Raw genomic sequence first — 23540 nt, 5'->3', positions numbered from 1 at the left:
CAGCTGCAATTATTTAACCTACGGGATTTTTTACATTTGAAAACTAAAGTCAGTCAGATGATACTCTCTGGAGGGAACATGCAGTTAGCTAGAAAAAAATGTGAAATATTTAGGGCAAAGTAATTCATCTGACATGGTGAATATTTTGTCTCTGTAATTTAGTTCTTGATCATAACTGCACTTTTTTTTTCACAGGCAATTTTAGGGATTATTTGATTAGCAATGTAGAATAAAAACCCAAAAATGTTAAAAAGAGGCTTGTGCTGAAGACATTCACTGCAGAAGCACAACTGAAACACGTGTGACAGACCCTACCAGCAGATTATGCTGGTATGACAGCACTGGCTCCAGAGGAGTAGTAGAGTGGAGAACCAGCCCTAGAAATCGTTATTAAGAACAAGATTAAAGGACACATACAAGAAACTTTTGTGTATTTGTCAGTGGCTCCTCTATGGCTGTTTGCATTCAAAATTTAGGTCCTCAGAATTCCAGCTAACTTCAGAGATTCTAAACTCTGTAGATACCCACATTTTTTTTCTCAGAAGACCTCAAGTGTATATAGATCTTTCAACCATGGTCAGAAGTAAACCAACATCTTGCTCAGAACCATGCTGCTGAGATTTACCAAGTGGTCATTCTTTCATGTCTCATAACCACCTAGACGTTGGCATTCTTAGAGCACATACATGAGAAAAGCCTTGCACACACAGGGCCCATGCATGATTGAAGATGAACCAGATGCTGGAATCTGACTGTAAAGCTGGAGGTATTTTGTCTGGAGAGGCAGAGATTCATATGGCAGATATTTAAGTTTTTCATACAAAATATTCCCTGAAGCAGGTTCCTGGAATCCAGGTCTCTCTTTTTTGTATATTCCATTGGAATATAGTTATGTTTAATAACACCTTTCTCTTTTAATGAATACTGAACTATGGAATAATTTCAACAGGGGAGATTGGCAGAAACTCAGCTACAAATAAGCTATATTGTGAAGCTAGAGTATTTATGAAGAATGTGTGAGTTCATAATCTTTTAACAGAGGAAAAAAATGACTGTGGGTCTTCACATTGAGGTAAGGGCTGTAACCATTGAGCTGATGGATGAAACAGTAGGAGCAATATTATTTAGTACAGACTTCCCTCAAGGAAGTGTTCGGGGTCGGGACTCCTAGCTGGAATGGTAGGCCAGTACTCTGATGAGATTGAATCAAGTCCCACTGGCCCAATTTCAGCCCACTTTTTACTGGCTACCATAAATATTAGCTGTGATGGATCCTATTTGCTGGCAGTTAACCTTCCCTATGTACAATTTAGGGGTCTTAATTATGTCATTGGAGGGTATGGGTTTCTACATTTGGACTGTGGTGAGGCTGAATAAGTGTGCTTGAATTTTTTTCTTTTATTTGGTGAATTGTCTTTTAACTGACAATGAGGATTTTGAACATAGCTTCTGTTGGCACCCAGACAAGCACACATCGTGATTTCTGTCCCCCCAGTCAGGAGGTTGGGACATGCAGACTCCCCCAGTGGCAACATTCAGAGTGCTCCATCACTTGCTTGGCCAGTGGTTGTAATGTGTTTGTGTTGTCTCTCTAGAAACTATCTAAATCAGTTTCTAAATGTTCCCAAACTCTTTTGCCTGAGGAGAAGAAATCTGACAGTGGCTCTGAAAGGCAAGCCTCCCACCGGATGCTGTATATCAGCCTGCCACAGGGACCTTCAGACAGAAATATTTCTTGCTTGTTTTTCTTGAGGCTTTATGTGGGCTTTTTGCAGTTTGAAATAATGCTTTCTACCAGTTCAGGTAGAACATCCTTTTAACTGTTTATCTGTTCAGCACAACTAAGAGATCTGGGGTTAAATGCTGCAGATAAAAAGGAGATTGAACTAACATGCACAGATGTGCAGCTAATACCTCTAAGTAAATGCCATGTTCATAGGACTCTGGGTGAAATGACATTAACCAGAAGAGTGTCATTTCTCTCATGTCTTCCCATTCATTCACTGTTCCTTTCTAACCTGATATTCTCCCTATGCTCTTGTTCTTGCTCTTAGTGACTGTAGCTAGGCAGAGGCTTTTCATTGTACGGGTGTACTCTTGGCAGAATTTCTTCAGGTGGGCTATTTAGAGATAAAATTAGATAAAAGAACAATTTTATCTTACCTTACTGAAGCATTTCCCTCCCTTTCCTTGTAACTCATCTGAAACAAGCATGCAAGTGGTTGAAGTGAAGGGGAAGCAAGGAAATGTGCTGTTACCTGTCCATCCTTGGGGTATTTTTTGAGATATTAGATACAGTTACTCAGAAAATCAACAGTTCATGAAACAGAAAATGTAGCTTATATCTGGGAAAAGATTCAAACAGAAGCTCAAGTACTATTCCAAATATTTAAGCCATCCAATTTGGAAGAGATCAAAATGGTAGCTCCTATGTAAAAAACAGCAATGAACTCAGAAAATTTGCTGAAAGATAGATCAGGACTATTCTTTCACTAAGGATAGGGTACAGGTCTTCAGCTGACCGATCCAGCTGACCAGGGCCAATCTGTAGCAGGTAAGGATCTTTTCACAGTAATAACATGATAGTGGTCAATGTGAGATGTCATGAACAATTTGCTATGATTGTTAAGCAACTAAACCTTGTTGCGTGCATTCATTACAGACTAACAGTACTTTACCTTGTTAAATCATAGGTAAAATTAGTCACCCACTTATATGGCATTAACAGGTCATGATCAAGACTTATTGCAAATTTTCATGGATATGAAATATTCATTTCTTCAGATTACCTGCGTGTGAGCCAAATATCCCTCACATGAAAAGAGGGATTTCATTTGTCTGTACAAAAATAACCTCAAAGGCTCTGGGAGCTCTGAAAATAAACTCCTTGTTATTTCTAACAGGCTGGAACGAGAAGAGGAAAAAATTTCTGCCTTGGTATAATTAGAATCTTGTCTTTTTTAACCCCCTTTTCAAGCTGCTGTGCCTCAGGACCCAGCAAATGTGGGCTTTGGTTGCATGGCACACATGCCTGGTGCAAGGAGGTAGCCCATGGAGCACGTAGGAAAGGTGTCTTCTCATCAGGTTTTGGAGAGTGCAAAGCAGGATCAGGATGAGGGGGCACTGCAGCAGCTGGGGCCAGTGCTCACTATACTTGTTTGGGAAGCAGCACGTCCTATAGAGTTCCTACTCTGGAAGGGAGGAATACAGCCCAGCACTGCACTTCTGGATGGTTTCCAAGTCCCTGCACGCTGATAGGGAGGCACAACACAAGAAGCTGTGTGTGTATATCGTGGGGAACTAGACAGCTAAATACTTCTGAGGTTCTTGCTGTATTATAATGTGCAGGTTGGATCTCACAGAAAACTGGTTTTCCTGGAAGATGAGGGAATTTGTGCTTGGCAGTAGTTCAGCGTTTATCAAGAATCATCTCTGATTGTAATGAGCAATGAGATAAATATGCTTTTTTAATGATTTTCAAATTGGGTTCAATTTTGTATTTTTAAAAACTCAGTCAAGCTTATTGAGCATAATTTCCCATTCTGTTTTCCAGTAATTAGTGAAATGGTATCTCATTTCATTGTGGAATACGTCAGCTCTGTGTGGCATTGGAACCAGAATGGAATAAAAGGAGAAATTGTATCAGAGACAGGGTAAGGTCTACCCCACAGTGGAAATTCAGATTGTGTGGTTGTCCCGCAGTGCTACGTGGCTAGACTGTCCAAATTCATCCCAATATGATCCAAACCTTGTTTCTAATAACACATAAGGTGATCACTTCCTCAGCCCAGTCTGCTGCCAAGCCCCAGCAGAACAGAAATGGTACCAAAGGGCTGAGCTTCACAGCACTATGACAGCAGGACTTGGGAAATCTGACAGAGATCTGTTTCTAAAAGTGAATTTATCCCTCTTCTCAGCCATAAAAATGGTTTCTCAAAAACATTACTGAAAAACGATGATTTTGCAGAAGGAAAAGTTTTATTTTGAAGACTGTACATCTTTTTGAATCATAACAATCAAAAGAAAAAAAAAATGGACAGTTCTCAGAACAATTCAAAGAATTTTTTGAACTTGGAAAGAAAACCTTGTTCCAATACCAAAAGAGTTATTTCAGAAATTTTCCTGGGTTTTTTTTTTTGTTTAAGAACATTTCCTGGTTTAATTGGCATTGCCAACTGTTTTTCATTTTTTACTAAACCTGTGTGGGAAGAGTTGTTAAGTAGTGCCTATCAATAGTAAAACCAGTAAAGTATGAGGTGAGTTACATGGGGTACAACAGTGCAAAACAAGGATTTAGGGTAAGCAAACTAATGGAGCAAAGCTAGTATGATTTTCTGAAAGATGCTGTCATCTTCTTTGGTTGCGATAGGCCATGCCTGAAATTAAAACTGCTGAAGCAAATGAAAAAGTCAAATTAGCTAAGAAGGTTTTAAAGCCAAATCCTGTGGTATGAAGTTAGTCTTTACTCAACTGAAATTTCCAAGAACATGGTGGAGTGTTTCTGGGTTAGTTTTATGGAACATCATAAAATAGTGGGTTTTAAAACCAGAGGTGCATAATAAAAGCAAACTGCAAACACTCTATAAGCTAATCTTTCTATTTTAACTTTGGGGGAAAATCTGACTTAGGAAGTGAATGAACCATCTATGTTGCTTCAAAATACCTCTAACTAACCGGTATTTTATGTAGTAAACTAAGTGGGAGAAAATAGCTTCTTTCACACTTCAGTATATTAATTACCCTTAGTTCAAAACAATAAATGCTTGCTCCTAAGATTATGACATTACAGGAATAGCCTATTACTTACATTTAGTTTTCTGGGCCCACCTTGATGATTAGAAAAATTAATCCAAGTGAGTTCACTATACTTATACATTTCTCAGTATAGTTTGTATTCTATACATTATATACATTATATATATACATTCTTTTAAATAACAAACTTTTAGGGATCAGGTCTTTTACAAAATACCAAATAAATTGTTAATCTAAGTAAAAAAGGATAGTCTTGTACAAAAGCAGGAACTGCTGAGCTATTTTAACTTTGGAAAAATTGTGTGGCTACTTCTGCAGCTTGTAAAAATTGGTGGGATTTTATTTTTTAAAACACTTTTGAGGCATGGGAATAGGTCAACAACATGTGAAGGAACTCCCACCTGTGTCTGCCTATGTCAAATATTGCTGCAGTATCTGCTTTTTCCATTATACCAGATTCCAAACCTACATGTTTAAAGGAAAAGAATTCAAATATTCAATGTAGAGCAGAAAAAAAGTATGTAAGAACACTAAATATAAAATAAAATTGCATTAACACTGAAGATGGAAATAGAAGACACTTGGCTAAATGAACTAAGAATATGTACATCTGCTTTCTGCAGACAGACAAACTTTGCCTTGCTTGTGCTGTGATCCAGCTGGACCTGACAGTAATAGTGCTAAAACCAATAACCTATTTGAGAGGCTGGTTTTGTTGGCATTAGGTACCAGAATTACCCAAAGTAAAGTTTGTCTTTTACCACACCCTTTCTGTGCTATTTTAGGCAAATCAGTTAGCTCTTCTATGATCTAACTTGTAAATAATTTTCATTAACTATGTAAAAGCTACATGTGTAGCTGTCGTTCAGGAGATGGTTCATCTTTCCTGCTCTGCAAAATGATCATGAAAGGACCTTCCACGTTCACAGGGGAGCATCATATCACCTTGAGGCTTAGCCATCTGCTGGGTGTGGAGATGTCTCCAGTTTTCCTGTTGATAGGATTTCTTAGCTCATGTGCAATGTCAAGAAAATGCAGCAGCTTTACTAAGTTTTCAAAGTCAGTTTAGGCCAGCAGCAGCCTTGGTGCTTTCATGCAAGCTCTGGGGACACAATGCAGAGACAGATGAGCCGGCTCTGCAGAAATTTGTTCCCACAGAAGCTGAAACACTTTCTTTAAGTTTACTTATCCACTCAATCTCAGCCCCAATGCCCCAGATAAAGGAAACCCATCTATAGATTAAACATCCCTAATAACTGCACTAATGGTGGACATATAAGCACCCTGGAACGACTGCTGCTCCTTGTAGATCTTCAAACGGTGTAACGCTGGATTTTGGCCATATTTCTTCATGGTATCCTCAGTCAAATGATCATACTGAATTTTCATCTGCTAGGCCTCCAATATTTCTCATTGATATGAGAAGTATATACAAACAGGGATACATGAAATCTCTGTCAAGGCTTTGTCACACCATTATAAAAGGAACAACCTTTCTGTTGAGAAATATCAGTCCAAGTGAGACCGACTGTTTAGTGAGAACATACTTCTCTCTGCACTTCATAGGGGAGAAAAGAACAAAGCATTTTGTTTCTTTGCATTCAATACATTTTGGTTGGACTTGATTACTCTTGTACTTAGGAAAAATGATGCATCTGAAATGCAATTCAATCTTACAAAGCTAGTCTTTCATTAAAAACCTGGTATTTCTACTTTTGTTTCTTTTGTTCCAGCCCAGCAGTGGGAGAAAATATTTGGAACTTCCGGATTACCCAAAGGACAGGAATTTTGGTTTTTGACAATCAGCGCTGCTTACCAGGCCTGCATTTCACACATACTGAGTGCTCTGATTGCTTCCAGACTGTGTTCTTGGAAGTTCAGGAAGTTCCTTACTGGGCAGGTTCTATAGGACAAATTCCGTCAGTTTGTTATTTACTCTTCTGTTGGTCATTCTCAACCATCAATGCACTCGTGAACCTTCCTGCTGTTTTATTAGCATGACTGGATCCACATGAACTTGAGTGGCCTTTCCCATAATCTGCTATAAGGCCACCCCATAAGAGCTTTCTGATTCAGTTCATGTACAGAGAACCAATGCAAGAACCATTACACAACATATGAGGTGTATATGTATTTTCCCATGCTAACCTCCACCCATCCCAGCCACTAACCATGTATTAGGTGTGACAGAAGACATCTCGTCAGACACGGGTAAATCTGACAGATCATTCAGCTTCCTTGTCTTTGCTGTAGCATTTATATCTTTCCTCTTTTTTCAGCAGACAATGGGATAATTTAATTCTCAGAAACTGATTGTGTTCCCTACCGATTTCAAAAATGAAGAAGGTAATGAACAACACAGCTAGCACCTAAATTCTCTTTTGGGTTGAACTTTGAAAAAAGAATTTAGAAATAATTTCCACTTATATCACAGTCTGTGCCAAAAAAATGTTAGCAAGAAACCAAGAAGTTAATACCAGAAAATAAAGTCCTCCCCACTGGATGGTGACAAGGATTATTAATTCAGTGTAGAAGCACCCCCATTAGCTGAAAGAACTGAGAATGGGGGTGCAATGACAGAGACCTTGATGGTTACCAAATGTTCACCTCAGTACCATTTCTGAGATTTTGCAACATGACAGCAGAGTCTGACATAAAAAGTAAAAAAAAACCCTAAATACAAAAATATATTACAATAACTGATTAAAACCAGCCTGTTTTTCTTGATTAATTTTTCTGAAATATTTAAAGCTAATTGTATCATTATGAATAGAATGGTAATGTTTTTATTGAGTACTTTTTCTGGATTGCCTTTCAATTGGATGATAGGCATATATGAAATTCAGCTTCAGTGTCCACCCCGCCCCCGCCAAAAATATCACCCTTAGTTTACACTGCTTTGTGGCCTCTTGACATGGTGTAGCTCTCTTAACTGAGCTGACAGACCTACCTCTCCTTGCATTCTTCACCAGTCAGTCTGCTTCCCTTGGTTCTCCTTCTCTTTCATGTCTACAAATACATATATATGGCATGATTGAGTTTCAGTGCTCATGAAGAGGCCAAATGACAGCTCTCAGGTCTTATCTAATCTGTATATTTTTTAGCCAGCTGTGCTTAAGGCTGTCAGTTAGAGGCACTTGCAATTTCAACTTTCTTCAGAGATCTGTTCCTTGCATCCCAGCCTTGGACCATGAGCTCATTCTATATAGTACACCAGGTAACCTTCAAGAGCAAAAATGTTCTTGGGTCTTACTGGAACTGTAAGCAGCAAGTGAAAGGCTGGGCATCACAGGAATCTGAACTATTCAGTATGTCAACACTATTTAAAGAGCCACGTGTGCGTCATGTTCTTGTTTGCAAGCTAATTAGATTACTTGTTTTGAAAGATGGATTAATGAATTAATCACAGGGTGCGGTGAATGTTTTTTCTTTATGTTCTGAGACAAATTTAATATGAAGGGGTTTATTTTTCTATATGTATGATTCATTTCAGAACTGGAAAACACAGAAAATAGAAATGTGAAAACGATAACTGTGTTAAAAAATGAAAATTATTATTACTGCCATCTTTGGCACAGAGAGCTTTCTTTTATGTTATCTGAAACTGTAGATATTACATGCAACCGTGGAAAGAGGGAATGATGTAGAGCTTTTTAGTTAATAAATCAGAGCTGAATGGAAAAGGGTGTGGTTTTGATTGCGCAAAATGCCAGACAGGTTTCTGGTTTGCAAAACTGAAACCAGCGGTGGTTCACATCTTGATAACTTCTCATACTACAGAAATTCTACTATTTTTTGAGTTTATTCAATTAATTAAATGTTGGGCAACTCCTAATATTACAAAATGCACTGACCCAAATTTACTGACTCAAAGGCAGAAGGCAGCATGGACTGGGATCTGGCCCTGAATTCTGCATAGATGATAATTTCTGGCCAATTCAGCAGCTGCACCAAGTCAGGAATTTATATGTGCACATGCCTTTTCACTTATTTTCCTGTTTTTCAGTTTTCCTGTTCTAGACAGCTGCCCACCTAATGGGTGAAATTCTGCACATCCTTTTCTTGGTCGCCTAGCCCAGTGAGTATGGTGGGATCCTGGCACTTGGCACACAGGAAGAGTAAGAGTCTCAACATTAGGCAATGGTAAAGTGTGTTATTCTGAGCAGGACTATTTGCATGAACCATGAATCATTTGGTCTTCAATCATTTTGAAAATGAGAGATGGAGCCATATTTTCAAAGATACTTACCTCAGTAAATAAAGACAGAGATAAATGCCCAAGGACAGAGATAAGGTGCCCTAGACACTTTTAAAAAGTGCCTGGGAAATTCCCACTCTATCAGTAGGAGTTAGGCAGATAGACACTTATTAAAATCCCACAAATCAAACACCTTTGCAAATGTGGTCTTTGTTTCCTGATCCCTTCCATTTTCACCTTCAGCTGTGCAAACACTCTCTGTACAGATACAGGATGTGCAGTTCCTTTTTGTTCTCCTTCGTTACTAAACCTGAGGAAATGACAGAGACCAAAGTACAGACTGCAAAATCTGCATTACTAGTAAAGGGGACATTGTACAGACCACACAAATCCAATAAGATCTCTCTGAGACAAGGCAGAGTTTCCATATCTGTATTAGGAAAATACCATTTTTATTGAAAATTGACTGATTGTTAAATGGAAATTTAGCAGATAAAACACACAGAAAGATTGAGTCCTAATCATGTTTTGGAGCATGACTCTGTAAGAGAATAGGAATAGGTTTGACAACGGTGAATGAATGCTACCAATAATGCATACCATGCATGTATTGCAATTTCTCTTCACGTCTTCTTAGTTTGAATGCAATAAAATAGAGGAGGAGCTGTCACAGTCATTCAGCAGTTGCAAAAATCTTGAAGTTGTGCTTTGGTGTGCTTTAGGGATCATTCACTCCAGTGCTGCTGAGATTTATTGCACCAGTTGCAAAAAAAAATAGTCATTATTTTATGGTTTTGGGTGTCTGAAGGAAAAAAATATTACTTTCAGGCTTTTGCTGAGTACAGTGCTGCATTTCAAAGCTCTGTTAATACTGTATCCTCCCTCCTGAGAGACCACATAGATGATTTTTTTATTTCTTTTACTTTGTGTACATTAGCTGGTGTATGACAGTGCTATAATATGACATACGGCCAACAAGTTTATCACTTACTCAGAGGATGTAAATCAATATTGTTCCTTAGAATAAAATATGTTTCTTTGACCACAGAGTGTAGTGTACAGAAAAGGCAGAGGGATGGATTTGCTGGAAGAGATGGAGAAGGAGGGCTCCATTGCCAGCCTCAGCACCCCAGCAGGCCAGGACTGCTCACTCCTGCTCTCCTTCTGCCCATAGACACCTCCCCATTCCCACCCAGAGTGATGCACCCAGCACTGTATCCCACCCCATGCCCTGCTCCTCTTGCTCTGTAACACCCAGCCCATGTCCCCAACAGCGAGCTGCCTGTAGCTCTGCGTAGCACTGGGACAGACATCCTCCCCGAATCAAAGCAAAGCTCCCAGCATGGGCTGTGGCTTGCACTGGGAATAGGGATTTCCCCAGGTAATGGCAACGGGAAGTGCCCCGGTTGCCCAGAAGGGTGGACTCAGTTGGATCCTTAGTTTTTTTCTGTGATGTCCTCAGAAAATTTATCTGCATTTCCAGCATTATGCTACTCTTCTCTTAAGACAGTCATGCATACTCATGGGAAAATTTGGGCTGAAAGGAGCTCGGAGGCCATCTGGCTAATAAGCACCAAGAACATGGTCAGGTCCGTCATTTTCTGGCTGTTTCACGAACACAGTGCAGGCAGAGACTGTTCATGTGGGCAAAGCAGGAGGAAGTGCAATGAGTCAGAGAAGGTTCTCCCCTCCCCCCTCCAGCTCAGGCTTCCCTAGCCAGGGAATGAACATCACTGCACAACTTGCAAAAAATGTCTCATGAACAGAAGGGAGCCTGCAAGAGCTGTGACTATTTATTTTCCTCTGATTTACCTTTCTCAAGTGCTTAAGATATGTCCTATCTCTTTTCTCCCCAAAGAGCCATCTGAGCTGTTTTTCAGTGGTTTCTTCATGGGGCCAAGGGATTCAGCAATAAATAGTTAGAGGGTGTTTTATGGCTCTGAGGTCTGGATCCTCACCCTCTGCAGCCAAGACTCAGCACACTCCTCCCTCACCCTTTCAGGCTGAAATGAGCAAGCGATAAACAAGAAAAAATAAAATCAGATTTTCTTTTAAAGAAGAAAACCTCAGTCCTAAATGTTACTGAGTGCTCACTATCACATTCAGAGACATAATTTTGTCTGTTGGGGTTAGAAATATTAACTACAGGTGTCTGTTTGAAAATGAGGCAATAAAGAGTTGGGATGTTTCTCTGTCAGCTCCATGGCAATAGGTTTGGAAAGTGCTTCTTTATTATATATCTGGAGATCAAGAGCAGCTTTCCATCAGCAAAACAGCAGAGTACAGTCTGTGATCTTTTTTCAGTCTCAGTTTTAAAAAGAAAATACAAAATCAAAAAGCAAAATGAGGTGAGCTTTCCTTCAGCAACACATTTACTTTTCTCAGGTGTTTGTAGCTTTAAAAAGTTCAATGAGAATTAGAAATTATTGTGATTCATACTGCACAGTTTTATTTTAGCACTGCTTAGATTAATCCACAATAGAAGGATGCAGAATTGCTATTATGAGATCAGTTAAGGAACCCAGTTTAATTGCTGATACAGAAGTGACACTCAGGTGTCTAACATATACTGACATATAATAATATGACAGAAGGAAAAATATCCAAGTTATCTGATGACTTTAAATAAAATTAAGGAAATTTAAGAATTCCTCCTTCAATAAAAATCAATCTCTATTTATCTGAATATTGCTTCAGATTTTAAAAGAAGAGTCTTGAAAAGTTGAAAGGACCAATTCCTGATAAAACCTAATTAAGGAAATGCCTTCAATATCAAAATAGGTATTTTCCAATGTTTTTTATATAATAGCAGTTTTGGTCCTGATCCTATTTGGAGACGTATTGAAGTAAAGAAATTAGTTAATTTCCTTTCTCACCTGAAAGGAACCTATTGCCCCACCAGAGCATGCAATCATTCACATTGTACATCCAGCAACTGTGCAGGTGCTGAAATAAAGGTCAGAAATTTTTTGCTGAGCTTTTGTTTATTTGCTTGCACCCACTGATGAACACTGACAAAGAAAAGCACAGGTAAAGCAGACACATGTGCTGCTGTAGGAGAATGCTGCTCTGTGCAAGATCCTGTTTCTACACTTAAACGAGGTTATTGAAGCCTTTGAACTAGCTCCAGGTCTTGTTGAAATCATGGTAGAGTCCCTCTGACTGGCACAACAGGAACTATACAGGCTCCTTGTGCTCCAGTGCGGCAGCCTGAATCCATGAGAGAGCAACAAATACCATTTGTGATCAGTGTTTTTCTCATGAGACTTCCCTCCACTTTTAGAGAGGATAAAAAGGGAAAAAAAAAGTCTTGCTAGTCTTGTTACTTTCTACTGGAGGCATTTTTATAAAGTATTCTTTTTTAACATCAGTAATACTCACGATTTCTCCTTGCTGAAAGCTACTGTAATGATGGAAAACTTTTTCCTGGTTTGATAATGAGGTGTATTTTTCACCCTTTACTCTCTTGACTCTTCAAATAGCTTTTATTAGTATAATCTATCCTCTATCTCGCTTCCCACACACAGAGAAAAATATCCCATAGAGAATAGTGTTCATATGCATTTATTAGTTACTATGAGTTTTATTACTGCACTTCAAACGAAATTTTTAAAAATTTAAACATGTGTTGGCCTCTTAGAAAAGGTGCTGCACACCTCTTAAGTGAGTAGTACATTACCTCCAAGAAAGCTCACTGAGCAAAAACCTTGTAATTCAGCTGGCAGATATATGAAAGAATTTAACCTGTAGTTAATACATTAAGGCCTTTAATGAGGATCTATCATGAGAAAAAAATAGGGCTTAATATTACTGTATGCTCATCAGTTTGAAGTTTGACCCCACCAAGTGAGACAACGTGATGTCCTTTGAGTTCAAATTACGTTTAAAACCCTTCACACAAAAGCAGATAGGCACTTACCCAGATGTGTCTGGAAGAGCACCCATTTTGTCCATATACATCTGAAATTACAGTCAGCACTGACAGTAAAAAGGGAACTTTCATTAAAAGGGACTTGTTTTATTCCCATGTAATAGATACAATGTTTTACATTTCATAAATTAGTCTTTAACTTCCGTGAACCATCTCTCTTTTATGAATAGTTCAGACATGAGCTGGGAATGATCATTTCTCTGGCATTTATTTGGAAATCTCAGCTCATGATCACATCAGTTGCTAATACCTCAAACAGCATGCTTTTATGCATCATTTACATAGAATTTTTTTAAAATATCATTGCTGTTCATTAGGCTATGATTTACACCCCTTCTCCTCAACGATTAAGTAATTTATCAGATGATACACATTACTGTACAGGACCACCATACACTGAAATATTACAGTAACTTCAACAGAAGCAAGTATCTTTGTGCTAATTATCACCAGTGATAGTTATGCATAATAATAAAAAGCTTTCTGGAAAGATAATGAGGCAGATTTTACTTTCAATAACACTAATGTAAATGCATAATAATTCTGTCACATCCACAATGTGGTTCATTCACATAACCATAGCTGGACTGCATTTATTTAGTAGAACAGATTTCTTGTCACTGCCTTGATCCAGAAGAGCTGCCCTCAGCAGTATAGCTCACTTCAAGCTTAGGGTCAAAATCTGTCATCTGTGATCCGAGACAAAAAGTTCAGTGATTTTTTTTTTTTAAATGCGGCCCATCGTGTCTGATAAATTATTATTTTTTTAAAATAAATATTCCATGTGTTCAATCTCCTCAGCTGACAAGAAGCAATAGAGAAACGGGGACATTTCTGACAGTCGGAAATCTTACTCCAGCGATACAAGTCAAACTCATTGCTGTTTTGCTCCTAAAATATGGAATTGTGAGAAAGGCATTTATTGGTGCTAGTCACTGTTAAAATGAGATGTGGTGAAACTTTGCTTTCCATCATTTAGCTTATCAATAAAAAAGATTACCTGTTTCCACATGGATTTTTTTTTCTCTTTTTGACACTTAAGATTCCACTGAAATATAAAGATGAAGCCACTCTCCTACTCTTGAAATGCTTTACAAAACAATTCCCTGAGTGTTACCAGAGACTAAGGATGAAGGATCAGCACAGATTTTTATTTTTATAGAGCCTTTTTTATAGTTCTTCACAAGATATCACTAAGAAAAAAACTGGAATTATGGGTTGCAATGGAAAGTTGAAGAGCAGTGATGTTATTTGCAATGGAGTTTAGTCAAATCTGCTTATTTCAGCAACCACTGTTCAGCAGCAGGTATGACTGTCCCATGCAACTCACTAGTCATGAGTTTCACTGGCACTTTGCCTATGCAAGACAAGATGAACCCAACCAATTATAATCACAGCTTCCCTTCTCTGCAGTAGAAATCTGAGCTGTGACACACAGTACCAGCTGCTGGACACTGGCTACTATAATAAAAGTTAATTTGCAGGATGGCATTGGCTGTGTTAATTTTCAGTGTGGCAAAATGCTAACAGTTGACCCAACCTTGGGCCAGTGTTGTTTCATCAGCAAACTGAAAAAGGAAATAAGTCATGAGTCATATAAAGTGGTGTAGATAATAGAGAATTAGTTAGATTAGTCAAAGCCACAGGAGTCTGGAGGGATATTAGAGTAATTTAAGAACATGAAACAAAGCAGCACAATGGCAGCTGAAATTCTTTGTAGCTGAAAAAAAAAGATTAAGGCATTTGCCTTGAAAGAAGGTACAATTTATACAAAGTGTAATGGCTTCACTAAGGGACTGAAAGAAATTTCCATGGCCTCCCCCTTTCCTCCTCCCCCGCCGGTCCTCCAGAATACTCCACAGCCTGCTCACTGGGAAACCCTGCAAGAATTATGGTTGGTTTAGGTTAAATTTCTGTGCAATACCAGGTAGATAAGGGACTAAAACTCAAGCCTCTGATATTTCACTGAGTACCCCAGCAGTAAGCCCTTGGACTTTGAATTACATTTTTACGCAAGAAAAGAAAGAGCATGTGGAGCAGCTGCATTGCAAAGGGCTGCAGTGGCCATTTCAGCATCCTAGATGGAGCCCGGTCCCTCAAGAAAACTCTCACTGAGCCCCTGAGGGGGCATGAGTAGAAGATTATCAAACTCTTGGATCCCTTGCAGAACACTAGCTGGGTATCGCACTGCTGAGATATGTCATGATGTGTGACCAGGCACCCATTTCTGAGACCAAAAAGACAAGTGAGATGGAGCTGCTCTTAGATTTTGGGCTCCCTTTAAATCCCAGGTCCACTTTTGTATCCCACCCCAAGATACTCCCATAAAAGTCAAAGACCCAGAGAGGTAATGGGTAATAGTCCATTTCTCAATCATATTATGAGAGATTATACCCCACACTGATGCTGTTAAAAGATGTCCATCCTCTACAGTTAAAAAGTGTTTAAAATGAACTTTGACTTCTATATCGGCCTTGTGATTTTTTAAGCAGTTGTCAGAAATCTGCAACAAATGCAGCTGGGGTCCCCCAAATGATAGGTACGAAAAAATATTCAGAGGGATGCTCTGGGCTGCTGCTCTAAGCAGCATGGCCAAAATTCACAGCCTGAGGGAAGGGACATGGGCAGCGTCCAGGGGTAGCCTGCCTTGTCTCCCCCAGCGAGGTCAGACTGGCCCCTTTCCTGTTTGAAGGCTGGTTACCAGAGAAGAGGTTTGGTATGGGACAAACACTCAAAACTGTTTCACTAGTTACCTGCAATTTTCTGTCACAGAGCATGCTCATTCACCTGCACTAAGCGATAGATTAATTGAAATAAGAAGGCTTTTTAAGATCAAAAACCAGAAATGGAGTGGTAGAAAGACTGTGGCAAGCACAGCTGACTGCTTTAATTGAAAATCCAGCAGCGAGAGAAAAATCAGTAAGAAAAACAAATCTCGACTAGTTTCCCCATCATGTTCCCTCTCTGAAATGGGTATAAAGCATACACCTGAAATTTTCTAACTGAAAGCCAATGCCATTTCAAGCAAATAGCCTGCTACCCACACAAAAGCTCTTCAGATATTGCAACATCAAACAGGAGACCCAGCACCAGACAATCAGCTTAACTAAGCAACCCTTTGAGAGCACCTCTTTAGGGAGAGCCAGCTGAGCCATAAAAACTGCTGGAGATGAATGACATCAATGCAATTTACTGGCTTTCTTCAAATAAAGACCTCAGCGTAAGGAAATGATTTAAGAGACAACTAAACTCTGCTAGACTCATAATTAGTAAATAATAGGTTCCATTACACATATTGGTGTATACAACTAATTCAGGATAATGACAGAACAAGCTCTCCTTTTTTCCCCCAAAACATTTTATTAACATTACTTATGAATTTATATTTAGAAAATACTGTAGGTGAAATTACTTGAAATTCAGACATGGCTCAAATACAAAACATAAAAGAAGGTGTAATAATATCACCATAGGCATAATCTACCATAAGAAATACAATAGTGCCTCAAAAGAGGGATTACATGAGATTTACAGAAGCTTCTGCTTTTCTGCTTTAACAGCCATCGCATAAACTAAATGTCAAGATCCTCAGCAGACGTAATCCATGTAGCTCCATTAAAATCAATAAAAATATGCTGATTTATGCCATACAAGGATCTGGATGTAAATTAGCAGAAATTTCAAATATCATGAAAAAGTAATGGCAAGATTTTAATTTTAATACTCAAGTAGCTTATTCATCGCCATTGTTAGAGTGTTTATCAAAGTATCCCTATTCCCAGTTTTCTCTTGTGGGATGAGCCAGGTTTAACTTTATACTTCTTTTACTGTTACGAAGGCTTTGGAAAGTCTTAACTATGAACAGTCTACTTAAATGATAATGCCTAAGTATGGCAGGGCAATAAACCTCTGAACAAACTTCCAAAATGTTCCTTTTCTTTAGCATGCAGAGGATGCCAAAAAAATCCATGGTAGAAATTTAGCTTTGTACTCTCCTTAGTTATAGTGAGAGAAAACTGACTTTTCAAATCTTAATTGATTTGTAACAGCTGAAATATTCTTCCAAGGCAGTAGTAACATTCCCCCATAAAAACATGGAAATCTAAATACTTGGCTTTGCCAAAGTATTACTGCAAAAACAACAGAGCAGAAGAACCAAACTTAGGTTCATTCTTCTTCTATTAAATGCAGTTCTTTATAAAAAGTAAGCTGGAAATAAAAAGCAGTTCTGAAAGACAGAACTACATTGGTGTATAAAACTGTGGAAACTATCTTACAAAAAAAGAAAGTGGAATCAAAAGGTGTTTCAAACATCCAAGTGCACACCAGCTTTAAGACTTCAGGCTATACACCCGAGGGTTTTTAATCAGTTTTCTCATTATTTTTCTGCGGAATACATTCGTTGGCTTGTTGATTCCTGGTTTCTGAGTCCCTGCTAAGAAAACAAAGGAAGCAGTTAGGGAAACGGTATGACAAAACTGTTATTACTCTTTATTGTTTGGGTTGTTTTTTTTCATGTTATGCTGTTTAAGCAGTTGATCCAATAATAACAAATGTATCAGAAACTGTAAAATGTGTTCTAGACACCCTATTCTCATACACTGTAAGGTCTCCAATGTGTCCACTTTTGGCACCAGAGTCGTACTTTCATGCCCTTTTCCTGAGCAAGCATCAAAGCCTTTTCTAGCTGTCCTGCAGTGACAGCAGAATGGAAGTAAACACACTGCTCTATCTATTAAAAAAAAAAAAAAAACAACAACCAAAAAAACACAAAAAAACTCCACAAAAAAACCAAACAGCAAAACTATAAACTATTACTGCATTTCTCTGAACAACAGTGCAGTAAAGTCTAAAACAGAACCAGTGCTTGTGGAAGATGAAAAGATAAAATGGTTTGGGTTTCTTCACAGAACTGGGTTTCACACAGAAGCTGCAAAGTGGCCAAAGACTGTTGGGGTTATTTCCAGAAACGCTTACAAAGGCTGCGTGAAACGTATGAGTGCAGTTCAGAAAACAAGTACTTTGTAAATTTGACTGAAAAATCTTTGGTTTTATGCTACCTATTTACCAGTATGCAGAGCCCCTGTGGCCAGTTCCCAATCCTTTCACTGTCACCCCAACAAATTTATTTTCTTTTCCAATATAAACTTTTAAAAATTAAATTAATCAGAAGCCTTTTCATTCCAAAAGCTGTAGATCAATTTAAACAGCAGCTGTACATTTGCACAGGGAAGGTCAGCTGAATTGAGCTCAAGACTCCAAAAGGTAACAGGAAAGATGCTGGGGAAGGAATTATGGGAGGAGGAGAGAAGGAGTGGCTTAAGTTGCCTGGAGGATTTGCTTAATGTTGCTGTACACTCCCAAGCTATAGAAATTAATATGTATAGCACAACATTCATTAGCACTAATTATGCCCTTAACTATGGGCTTTGGTTGTACCAAGCCTTACTGAATTGTGAAATCCACAAGTTGGTGAAAAAGCTTATAACTGACCCTTTACGTTTGGCTATCTGGTGCTCTAGTTATGAGACAGCGTTTCCTTACTTCTTTCTTCCACAAAAAGAGTGAAGAAGGGAGAACACCCAGATGGACCTGACTGGGTGTGGGCAGGGCCAGAGCGTGAAGGCGAGATGATGAAGAGGCAGTTTCCTTCCTCCTCTCTCCCTCACGCTTAGGCTGGAGCTTGGCCCTACCATTTCCCAGGTAGTAATAGATGCAAATTAGATAATCACAAGCATCTCAGATAGACTTAGCATGCCATTAAAGACTCTCTTATAATACTAGAATGGCAGAGACTCACTCAGACTTGTCACCCACAGAAATATTACTGCCATGACTAACTGGCAGACAATATTTTTTACTTCTGAGGACTGTGTTTGGGGTGCAATCCTTGCCCCATCCCTGAATTTCCAGCCCAGAAATGAAGAATCATCTCCTGACTTAAGCCTTCTGACTATGCATCTTAAATACTGAAGTACTCGGACCTTGTGCATATCATGTTTAAAACAGAGCTACTTTCTGGCTTTTTAATTTTGTTCCAAAGGCAATGTACATGCTAGATATAGTCTTAATTTTTTTTTCCTCATTAGTATCATTTTTTTTAAATATTGTGCTGTGTCCGCTTCCTGAGTGCTCTGGGGATCAACATATAATTATGCTTTTCTCTCTCTCATTGATTTACATATCAAATGAATTAAACTAGAGTATTAAAATTTGCAATAGCTGGTATGAACATAGGACTGCAGATGAAAGCACAACTGTTTTGACTTACAAGCACAACCAGCAGCTGATTTGAATAAAACCATTAAGAAAAATCAATTATCATTCCCAACCCTTCCTCCCACAGCCACAGCAACAGTTGACTCAGCAGGACTGATGAGGCAGAAATCTTTAGTAATGGGAATGGGAAATGGGAACAGACAGCAGGGAATTGAGGGAGGATGGTAACTGCTGAAAATGCAAAGGAAAAAAGTAAATTGATTTCACAACTTACTTTAATCCTACTTAAAAATGTCTAGAAGAAAGTGATACCTTAATTAGTGTTCATGCTGGTACTGAACAGTTTAAAGACTGATTCCTTGTGGATTCTAGTAAGTTAATTAGTCTTTTTGTGTGCCCTTCTCTACACTTCATTCAAAAATGGTGTAACAGCCTCACATGGCACTGCTCTTGTCAGAAGGATTTAGCATTGCATCGCAGTTTTCCCTGCCTTTGAAAACATCGAGTCCAAAATGCAAAAAGCATACACTTGTAATAAGCCAAGGTGAGTAAAAGAACACTGTGAATGCCTGTTACTGGTATTTGGATTGCTTTATCTGCTTGTGACTGTCAAAATACAAAAAAAATCTTACCTTTTCTGCAGACATTGTAGCAATCTTTTTCAGTAACAAAGTTATTGGCATTTCCACCACAGCCAGTATATTTGAACTCCTTACATGATTTAGTCTTGGTGTCATAGTAATAGCGAGGCACAGAAGAAGAACACAATCCTTCATCCTTTGGGCTATAGCATAGCAAGGGACCAGCTTGAAAAAAAAGAAAAAAAAAAAAAAGAGAGAAAGACAAAATACATAAATGTAAGCTCTATGCCTGGCTTTTTAAAATCTACCCTGCAATAAATTTTGTAGCTAAACAGCTCTTGTTCCTGTTGAATTGACATGACTGTTACTGATGACTTCAGAGACTTACTACATCTTATTCCTGTGAGTTACAAATTTGAGAAAACAACAGTCAGTCCCAGAAAATAGGATTACTATCCCACAAATGAAATTCATCAGCTTTCCCCATTTGTGGTGCCATACATACAACAGCTGAGATATTTGCACAGTCTGGTCAGAAGTCTTATTCCATATATATAGGAATATAACAATAATTTCAGTGGAACTACATCTGTAGAGAAAAAAGGCACTATTTTGTTTATCCTTGCTATGATTTTGCCAGCAAATCCTGCCCACTCACAGCAAAAAGTACAAACTCCACCACTTCCCTTACAAGAATCATGTTTCATTTTGCCTCAACAAAAGTTTACTTTTTCTTTCTGGAGACTTTTTATCAATTTGTTGGATGTGCAACAGAGAAATTAAAAATAATTCATCATTCACCTAAGAAATCTGTCATCAGCCAGAAATAACTGTCTCATCAAGCACTAATAAAGTTTAGGCAGTGACAACTTTTATACATTCTGGTAGATCTCTCTCTTCTTCAAAGATCCTGTCTTGCACTGGATATTAACCTGGTGTTTATGACAACACTTAGCTATAGTCACCTGCTCATAATTAGCACCTCTCTTCTTTAAAGCTCCTATGGAGAGACAGTGAAGAGTCATGTCAGGCAAAACTTCCATCAGAAGTTGAGATGGCAAGTGCCCAAACACAAGCCACCTAACACCACCTCTCAGGCTTGAATTTTAGAAAGGCACTTCTGCTTTATAATACAATAGCGCTGCCCTGAACATGACTGTCACAACGTCTCGTACATCTGCCTCAACACAGATCTCCAACCTTATTTGCCTTCAGATTACACATGTACAGCTCTCTAGAAGTCAAGAGACCGGCTGGGTGTAGCTGTGGGCATTTTTAAGGTCACAATATTAAACTAACACAGCATTTTTGCTCTTTCAGTAACAGCTGAGACAAGTGACACATGAAAGTCTGCAGAGAATATAAACATGTTTCACAGAAGTCTTCAAAAATACCACTCTATGAGTATCCAGAGGAAAATATCAAATAAAATATCATCTTCATATCGCTTTCAAACCATCTATTTTATTAAAAATTTGGAACAACCATTACTTTTCTCTGGCAGACAGTGGTCCACACAAGACTGCAAATCTCTGAAGTTGTTCCCATTTCCATAGCAGCCCCCGTAGATGAACTCCTCGCACCTCATCGAGCTCAAGTTAAAGGCGTATCTTCTTAGATGACTCCTGCAAGGTCCGCCATCAGCCTCCATCCGGCACAATTTGGGCACTTCTGAAAAAAAAAAATAAATTTCATGCTCCTTAAAATCAACCCTTCGTGCTCCCCGTACTGAACAACACGCTAGTGTAGCCAAAATGCTATTACTCCTGTCGCAGGCAAGCCCCAGCTCGTCCCACTATCTTCATTCTTTAATAAAGTAAGATAAGATTTACAGGACGAATCTGATGCATCAGTTAGCAACTAGGTATAATATTATAAGTTACATTTAAAATATGAATAGTTAAATTCCGCACGTCGCCTCCGAGGCGACTCGCTCCGGTTTCTCTGCATAAAATTGACATTCAGCGAGAAGCTGCAACGAGCAGGAGGGACCCCGGCGGGTGGGTGCGAAGCGTCCCGCCGGCAGCGCGGCCTCCCCGCTGCTCCCGGAGGCCCCCTCCGACCCCCGCTACCCCGGGGGCGCGGGCCCCGTCGGGTCGGCCCCCGGGACGGGGGAGGGCGGCAGGGCCGGTCCCCGGACTCACTCTTGATGGTCCAGCAGCTCTTCTCGCAGTCGTCGAGGGTGAGGAAGTTGTTGGCGTTGCCGTGGCAGCCCCCGTAGGTGAACTCCTGGCAGCTCTGCGTGTACCTGTCGTAGTACCAGCGCGGCACCATGGCGCGGCAGGGGCCGTCGTCGGGGGGCAGCAGGCAGGCGCGCTGCTTCTCTGCGGGAGACACCGGCGACCGGGGCTGAAGCCACCTCGGCGGCGGAGGCGGCCCCGGCCCCGCGTCGCCGCCCGCGGTGTCCCGCCGAGCACCCGCTCCTACCTGTGAGGGTGCGCGGGGCCAGGGCCGCGCAGGCCAGTGGCAGCAGCAGCGCGGGCAGCGGGAGGCGGCGGCCGGCGGCCATGTCGCGGCGGCGGGAGGGAGGGAAGGAGGGAGGGCGAGTGGCAACGGGGTCCCGGGAGCGAGAGGCGCTGCCCGGCCCGACGGCAGCGCTTTATATGCGCCGAGACGGCTTCCCCGGGCCGCCTCCCTCCTTGCGCATGTAGTGGGAGGGGAAGGGCTGATTCAGCGGGGCAGCAGGTCCCCGCTGACCCGGCCGTCACCGCAGGCTGCGCGCCTGCGTGAGCCCCAGCGCCCCGGGGCACGGGCAGCCCCCCGCCCCGCCGCCGCCGCCGTCGGGGGGGCCCACGGCCGCGGGGGGAACAGCCGGGGGGCGCCGCCGGGGCTGACTCGGCGGAGAGGCCTCCGCCGCGGGGCTACGGGGAGCTGGCCGGGGTCCATGGCTGTCCCGTCCCGTTCCCCCACGCCCCCCCCATACAGACACATTACGGGATGATGCTCAAAGAGCATTTCCTGTTAATCACGGCGAAACCCTGGAAGGGTCACTTAGCGAAAGTCCTCTCCCCCCTCGCCCATTTGGCGGCTCCAGGCAGAGGGCGGCAGGACGCTGAAAATCAAACCCAGGAGCCTCCCTCAGGTCCCGAGCCAGCCGGGTCAAGCGCAGGGCGCTCGGCAAGTGCCGCTAGAGATAACGCCAATCAGCCCGCCTTACTAGTTACATACCGTTGGGTACAACGCTAATGAACCTGAGAAAACCGAGGCACTGTCAGTAGGCTTGGACTCCTGGGAAACCCGAGGGGCTGAATGGATGAAACCTCTGGCTAGTTCAAAGAGAGCTGGATTTCAGGAAACATCATGACTAGGTTTATTCTGTAGATTTCAACCCCATCAGGCAAGACGGTGTGATCTGGGGTTGAGCAGGGGGTGAGCAGCTAACAGCATACTTTCCCTCTCTAATCTATTAGGGCCATTACATTAATTAGTGTTTACTCCAGATTTAATACAGTAAGAGAGATAAGAGTGGCTGCAAATTAGGCATGCTTTCTATAGATAACAATAAACTAATCTGATCTCCTACTGTTCCTCTCCACTCCCTTTACAGCAACGGTGTTGGGCCCCAGTCCTTCAGGCAGGTGCTGCTGTCGATTGCAATGCCAGGCCCTGGAAATCTGTAGCCTGCAGGAAAGAAGCCACAGTCCGTATGGGGTAAGGAGGAGGAACTTCATAGCACCCTGATTATTTCAGGAACTGACTTTCTTTCCATGGCTTCTCCACTTTTCTTATATCATGGAGGAATATGACCTAGGTTTCTGACATAATTTTATATTTTAACAAAGACAAGAAGGAGGAGCAAATTTAACCCCTACCCCAGAAGCCTATGTGGCTTGTGAGAGGATATGAATGGCACCTC

The 23540-nt window shown here is 40.6% G+C and overlaps 1 protein-coding gene across 2 annotated transcripts; it reads right to left on the bottom strand.

Annotated features, from left to right (window-relative positions):
• Nucleotides 1-16221: 16221 nt before the first annotated feature.
• Nucleotides 16222-22272, bottom strand: TFPI2 (tissue factor pathway inhibitor 2). 2 transcript variants are annotated; one of them, XM_074864377.1, is made up of 5 exons: nt 22112-22272; nt 21829-22008; nt 21176-21355; nt 19736-19909; nt 16222-17316 (listed from the first exon to the last, which is right to left on the bottom strand). In XM_074864377.1, exons 1-5 carry the CDS (start codon nt 22191-22193, stop codon nt 17216-17218), a joined length of 717 nt encoding a protein of 238 aa, XP_074720478.1. In that variant the 5' UTR covers nt 22194-22272; the 3' UTR covers nt 16222-17215. The 2 variants fall into 2 exon arrangements, with proteins under 2 accessions (XP_074720478.1, XP_074720469.1); XM_074864368.1 differs by having other exon boundaries at nt 16222-17319; nt 22112-22267.
• Nucleotides 22273-23540: the final 1268 nt, after the last annotated feature.

The sequence above is a fragment of the Strix uralensis genome, chromosome 1 (assembly GCF_047716275.1).
Source record: "Strix uralensis isolate ZFMK-TIS-50842 chromosome 1, bStrUra1, whole genome shotgun sequence".
Classification (NCBI taxonomy): Eukaryota; Metazoa; Chordata; class Aves; order Strigiformes; family Strigidae; genus Strix; species Strix uralensis.
Note: the sequence above shows the minus strand (reverse complement) of the source record. Positions and strands in the feature narration are given on the sequence as shown.

Bases quoted from the DNA above. Each gene is read 5' to 3' on its own strand.
- TFPI2 (XM_074864368.1), bottom strand. From the start codon at position 22,193: ATGGCCGCCGGCCGCCGCCTCCCGCTGCCCGCGCTGCTGCTGCCACTG. The intron at 21,356-21,828 runs GTGAGTCCGGGG...TTTTTTTTTCAG, and splicing joins GAGCTGCTGGACCATCAAGA to AAGTGCCCAAATTGTGCCGG. The intron at 17,320-19,735 runs GTAAGATTTTTT...TTGTTTTCTTAG, and splicing joins CTACAATGTCTGCAGAAAAG to CAGGGACTCAGAAACCAGGA.